Here is a 6,044-nt window from a genome sequence, read left to right on the forward strand (position 1 = left end):
TTTCTCCAGATAGATTGAATCAGATTTTCATTTCAGGAAAGAGAAATAATTAGGTCAAAGGGAAAGTCAAAACACATTCCTGGATTCACTCCCCAAACACTGATCGAGTTTTACTAATACTGGCAGTTGTAGCCCTGGGTGTGTCAAGGAAGGGATTAATCTGTGCCTGACACTGCACCAAAAAAGGAAAACCTGGAAGCATCATCTTTGGGGGACTCTTTGGCCATATTAAAACTATTCAAATGGCCTAGAAATAAAGCAGCTTCACAGGAACAGTGGTGCTGTCCCAAAGAAAACTAACTAAACTTCTCCTTGTATCAAGTTGTTGTGCCAGTGTCATGTTGGAATAATAGCAGATCAGGAGCCTATTCAGGAGCAAGGGCAGTCTCCCGGGGATATGGTTGGTCCTCCAGTTTAAGTCATGGCTTCTCTGATGGAGACCAGGTCAAAGTCACAGTGAGAAGTGAGGGTGGGGTAGGGCAGCCTGGAGCTGGGCATTCCTACAGCAGCCCTGTGAATGACTGAAGACAGTGTAAAATATGGATATATTGTTTTCCACTGACTTGGAGAGAGATTAAAAGACTTTTCTCTGGGTGAAAGTGAAAAGAAAGTGAAGTTGCTCAGTCGTGTCCAACTCTTTGCGACCCCATGGACTGTAGCCTACCAGGCTCTTCCATCCATGGAATTTTCCAGGCAAGAGTACTGGAGTGGGTTGCCATTTCCTTCTCCAGGGGATCTTCCTGACCCAGGGATCAAACCCGGGTGTCCCGAATTTTCTCAGGGTAAAGTTTAGAAACTAAAGGGTGTGGCCAAGAGGAACAGTGTCGCCTTTGTTGGTGTTACCTTTCCTGAAGATGGGATCGGACTAGCAAACTCATTTGAAAGACTAAACCTAAGAATGTGAGCAGAGAGAGAGGTGACCAGTCCTGGAATATGAGACATTTCCAAGTCTGAGAGCCCCTGATGGAGGTGCTGTGGGCTCTTGAGGAACTTGGACCCAGGGAGAGAATTAAACATGAGTCAGTCACACACAACCTTGTCATCATCATGCCAGCTGCTATCAGAAGTTATCTTCCAGCTCCTTCCCAGAAGGCAGATAGCCCCAGCCATTGTCCAGGGGGCCTGAGATGTGGAACCATAATCTCATTAGCCGATTTCCAAGTAGTATGTATATATATGTATGTATGTGTATATATATATATAATGACAAACCTAGATAGTGTGTTGAAAAGCAGAGACACTACTCTGCTGACAAAAATTCACATAGTCAAGGCTATGGTCTTTCCAGTGGTCAGGCATGATTGTGAGAGCCGGACCGTAAAGAAGGCAGAACACCAAAGAATTGATGGATTAGAACTGTGGTGCTAGAGAAGACTCCTGAAATTCACTTGGACAGCAAGGAGATCAAATCAGTCAATCTTACTGGGGATCAATCCTGAATATTCACTGGAAGGACTAATGCTGAAGCTCCACTATTTTGGTCATTTTATGTGAACAGCTGACTCATTGGAAAAGTCCCTGATGCTGGGAAAGATTGAGGGCAGAAGAAGGCGTCAGAGGATGAGATGGCTGGACGGCATCACGGATGCAATGAACATGAACTTGGGCAAACTTTAGGAGATGGTGAGGGACAGGGAGGCCTGGCGTTCTGCAGTCCATGGGGTTGAAGAGTTGGACACGACTGGGCAACTGAACAACAACAATCCAGGGACAATTGCAACATGTGAATCTCAAGTTCAAATCCAGCTAAATAAATGTAGGTTCCTATCTCTGACTCTACAGGACACATGTCCACAAGCATTGCATTACTGGGGAGACTACATTTCCCCCTGCAATCCTGCTCCCCTGTAGGACCACCTTTCCTTTTCACATTCACATTGAGTAGATGTCTGAAACAATATGTCTGTTTTCCCTTCACGATGTATCTTGTCCAAGATTTCAGTTTCCAAGGGCTCAGTAGAGAGCTTGGGATTGATGCACCCAACTAGGCTGGAATGTTACCGCCATACATGATGGGCTCAGGATGATAGAATGTGTTATCTCCACAGTGTGGACAGGGGGTGAAGCAAATCCAGATGGTCCTGGGGCGTCCTAAGTCCTTCAGAATCTCAAGCAGTTCAGTCCGACACTGGGCAAGTCTCCCAGGTTGGAGGATCCCCTGAGAGCTGAAACTCTCCTGAAGGACAGGGTACAGCTCTCGACTTAAACTGGGCAGCTCAGAGGTATGTCGCAGCATCTTCTCCATGATGGGCATGGAGAGGAGGTTCCCACGCAGACTGAAGGATGTGAGCTGGAAGCAGTGGCTCAGGGCAGGCAAGATGGCCTCGAGGTGGGAGTCCCTGATCCCAGATTGCTCTAAGTATAGCTCCTGAAGTGTGGCTGAAACTTTCTCCAGCAGAGCTGGGAGGAGCTCAGGACTAGAGTAGGTCATGGTGACCCCACTCAGATTCAGGCTCTTTAGCTGACTGATGTTCGGGCTCTGGGACAGATGGGTCAAGTCTGAATCTTTAAGGAGGCAGCAAGTTATTGAAAGGTTGTCCAAGGGCTTCATCAGGCACCTGGGGAGAAACAGAGACATTAGGTCTTAGAAACTTGAGGTGAAAACTGACCGCAAGTTGAGAGACAAGTGATCTGCCCAAGCCCAGGTTTGGTATGATGATCTGATAAGGATTGAAACCCAGAATGGCCAGTCTTATTGTAGCCAGAGTCATTTACCCTTCTGTGTGATTGGGTCAAGTACATAGAGTCTTGAAAACTCTCCTCATTAGGCAAGCAGAGAAAAACTCACTCCACTTCTGTCTGAGGATGAATGAAGATAATGGGATGCACTAGGACAAGTTCAGAGGAGAGCCTGATACCTTGTTTCAATTGAGAGTGGGTATCACTAAAATTTAATAGTAAGAGATATACTTAAAATGCTTCCAATCCATGCTTCCTTCACACATGCTTTGGCCCCAGGTACCCATCTCAGGCTGGTGAGGCTTTTGTGTGACATGCATAGAGGACAACCTGGACAAGATCCCACAACATCCACTGAGGATGCCAGTCTGCACAGGCTCACTTACATCCCTCCTTTATCTGCAAACCATCTACCAATTTTTATGATCCCTTTGATCCCTACTCTATTACCATCATCTCCAGAGTCATGCATTTCCCATATATTAATAAGCTTATCTGAGGCTTCCCAGGTGGCACTAGTGGTAAAGAATTGGCCTGCCAATCCAGGAGACATAAAAGACAGGGGTTTTATTCCTGGGTTGGAAAGATCTCCTGGAGGAGTGCATGGCTACCAACTCCAGTATTCTTGCCTGGAAAATCCCATGGAAAGGGAAGCCTGATGGGCTACAGTCCATAGGATTACAGAGAACTGGGCATGATTGAGTGACTTAGCATACACACATGGAGAAAAAAATCGACCTTTATAGATGGGGAATTAGGCTCACTGTGGTCACAAAACCAGTGAGCATGGAGCTTCTGTTTAAAATGCTCATGACTGATGGAATTTTCCATCTGCAACGCTCCATTCCCTTAATTATTTTTAAGTCACCTAAGCTATTGTTGTTCAATTGCCCGGTCATGTCTGACTCTTTGTAATCCCATGGACTGCAGCATGCCAAGGCCTCTCTGTCCCTCACCATCTCCTGAAGTTTGCCCAAGTTTATGTTCAATGAGTCAGTGATGCCATCTAGCCATCTCATCCTCTAACACCCTCTTCTGCTTCTGCCCTCAATCTTTCCCATCATCAGGGACTTTTCCAATGAGTCACCTGTACACATCAGATGACCCAAATACTGGAGTTTCAATTTCAGCATCAGCCCTTCCAACAAGTATTCAGGATTGATTTTCATTAAGATTGACTGGTTTAATTTCTTTGCTTTCCAAGGGACTCTCAGGAGTCTTCCCCAGCACCACAGTTCAAATGCATCCATTCTTGGTGTTCTGCCTTCTTTATGGCCCAGCTCTCACAATCATATATGACCACTGGGAAGACCATAGTCTTGAGTATGTGGACCTCTGTGGCCAAGGAATGTCTCTGCTTTTTAAACACTGTCTAGGTTTGTTATAACTTTCCTTTCAAGAAGCAAACATCTTCTGATTTTATGGCTGCAGTCACCATCTGAAGTGATTTTAGAGCCCAGGAAGAGGAAATCTGTCACTACCTCCAGCTTTTCCCCTCTATTTGCTGGTCAGTGGTACACACTCACCTGAGCATCTGGTCCAGGCAGCCTTCAAGGTAGAAAGGGGATTCCAGATGGAGATCCTGGAGGTGGTGCAGCCTCAGGAACTGAGAAGTAATTTTGACAATGTGCTGCTCATCCCACTCCTCAGGATCAGGAAGATGGATGTGGGAGACAAACAGTTTCTGCACATTGCTCATCTGGCCCAGGAGAGGAGCAATCATGGCCAGAGTGGACAGATGCCAGGTGCAATTCACATGTAACTCCTGGATACAGTCCAGCTGCACCATGCTCAGGACATTCATAATATTATCCATGGGAAATGAAACAATTTTCATCTTCTTACAGCACAGGTGTATGAAAGGGTCTCTCTCCTCTACCCACTTCAGGAGGTAAGTGAGGAATTCATTCATGGTTCTTTCCTTGAGGTGAAGTTCTGTGAACACCTCGAAGGGAGCCAAGGGCTTCTCGATCCTTGACCCATCCTCAGCCATTGGTACCATTGATGAGCTTGAGGACACATGGACACTGGATCCAGACCACATTCTCCAGAAGTCCTGGCCAGTATTCCTTAAATCCAGCACACGCAGTTTGCACTTCCTGTGGGGAATCAGCAGATTGGCAGCTATAGTTTTTAGATTCACACAAAATTAGGCAACACTCTGACTTTGCACCTCAGCTTTTACTTCACATTCCTGACATCACCTTCTTCCTTGCCCTCTTCCCTCTCTGCCTCACATCCCTCCATCTCCTTTCCCTTGCCATTTCCCCTAACTTTCTACTCTAGTACCCTTAGGCATCCCTGAGAGGAGGCTGGGCATGTACTTTCACATTTCCTTGCATTTTAGGCACACCTGCACTGCTGGAAGGCATTCAGCAAAGTGAACTCAGCAATGACCAAGTCTCTGTTTCTTCACTGGCATCATCAGAAGCCACTGGTCCATCCATTTGTCATTTACTCTCCTACTGTCACTTGTCTCTTCAGGACTGCCCATCTCTTACCAGGTTACATGCATCTGACTCACCTTGGATGATCCTTCTGTGTGAGCAGGACATCGAGTCCATCCAGCACTGCTTGTAAGGTTCCCAGATGAGGTGTCTGCATCAGGCCCCCCAGAGGCAGGCGGACAAAGGGCCAGGCTTGAACCAAGGCCTTTAAGGTCTTTCTGTGTCTTCCACAGAATGCTTCCATGAAGAGTGGGGGGAAGAGCTCGATGGGCAGATACTCCAGAGTAGAAATGGTCAAGGCCTCATCAGTTAGTAGGCTCTTCCCTGCCAGGTTCAGGAGTCTCAGGGGGTTCTGGATACTCATCCTGAATCTGCTCCTAAAGGAATCCTATAAGAACTTGCAGAGAAGAAGGCATCTTTCTCAGGTAAGCATGAACACCCCTTCATCTGTCTCCCCACTCTTCAGAGGAAACAACTCAGAGTGGAAATCTCTGCTCTGGCAGTTGTGGAATAGCCTCAGTTTTTCACAGTTTTACTCTGGGCTCAGTGAGGAAAAAGCCATAGCTCTGCCCCTATGGGCACCAAAACAAGCATCTCATAAGGACCAAGGAGGAAGAAACCCAACCGCTAGCCCATCCATTTCCATTCACTGTTGTGCTCAATTTATGTTGCACTGGGAAGTGGATACCAGGAGCCTGAAAGGTGAATATTTTCAGGGGGAAACCTTTCACTCACTTACTTAGGGCCTTGTGGCTTCAATGGTAAAGAATCTGCCTGTAGTGCGGGAGACCTGGGTTCGATCCCTGGGTTAGGAAGATACCTTGGAGAAGGAAAGGCTACCTACTCCAGTATTTTGGCCTGGAGAATTCCATGGACTGTATAGTCCTTGGGGTTGCAAAGAGTTGGACACGACTGAAT

At 46.7% G+C, this 6,044-nt stretch overlaps 1 protein-coding gene across 1 annotated transcript; it reads right to left on the reverse strand.

Moving 5' to 3' along the window:
- Window positions 1-1,984: 1,984 nt before the first annotated feature.
- Window positions 1,985-5,490, reverse strand: LOC109570174 (melanoma antigen preferentially expressed in tumors-like). Its single transcript, XM_019975965.2, has 3 exons — window positions 5,204-5,490; window positions 4,206-4,778; window positions 1,985-2,558 (listed from the first exon to the last, which is right to left on the reverse strand). The coding sequence occupies exons 1-3, from the start codon at window positions 5,488-5,490 to the stop codon at window positions 1,985-1,987; spliced, it is 1,434 nt and encodes a 477-aa protein (XP_019831524.2).
- Window positions 5,491-6,044: the final 554 nt, after the last annotated feature.

The sequence above is a fragment of the Bos indicus genome, chromosome 16 (genome assembly GCF_029378745.1).
Source record: "Bos indicus isolate NIAB-ARS_2022 breed Sahiwal x Tharparkar chromosome 16, NIAB-ARS_B.indTharparkar_mat_pri_1.0, whole genome shotgun sequence".
NCBI lineage: Eukaryota > Metazoa > Chordata > Mammalia > Artiodactyla > Bovidae > Bos > Bos indicus.

Bases quoted from the DNA above. Each gene is read 5' to 3' on its own strand.
- LOC109570174 (XM_019975965.2), bottom strand. From the start codon at position 5,490: ATGAGTATCCAGAACCCCCTGAGACTCCTGAACCTGGCAGGGAAGAGC. The intron at 4,779-5,203 runs GTGAGTCAGATG...GATTCCCCACAG, and splicing joins ACACAGAAGGATCATCCAAG to GAAGTGCAAACTGCGTGTGC. The intron at 2,559-4,205 runs GTGAGTGTGTAC...GTTTCTCCCCAG, and splicing joins TGCCTGGACCAGATGCTCAG to GTGCCTGATGAAGCCCTTGG.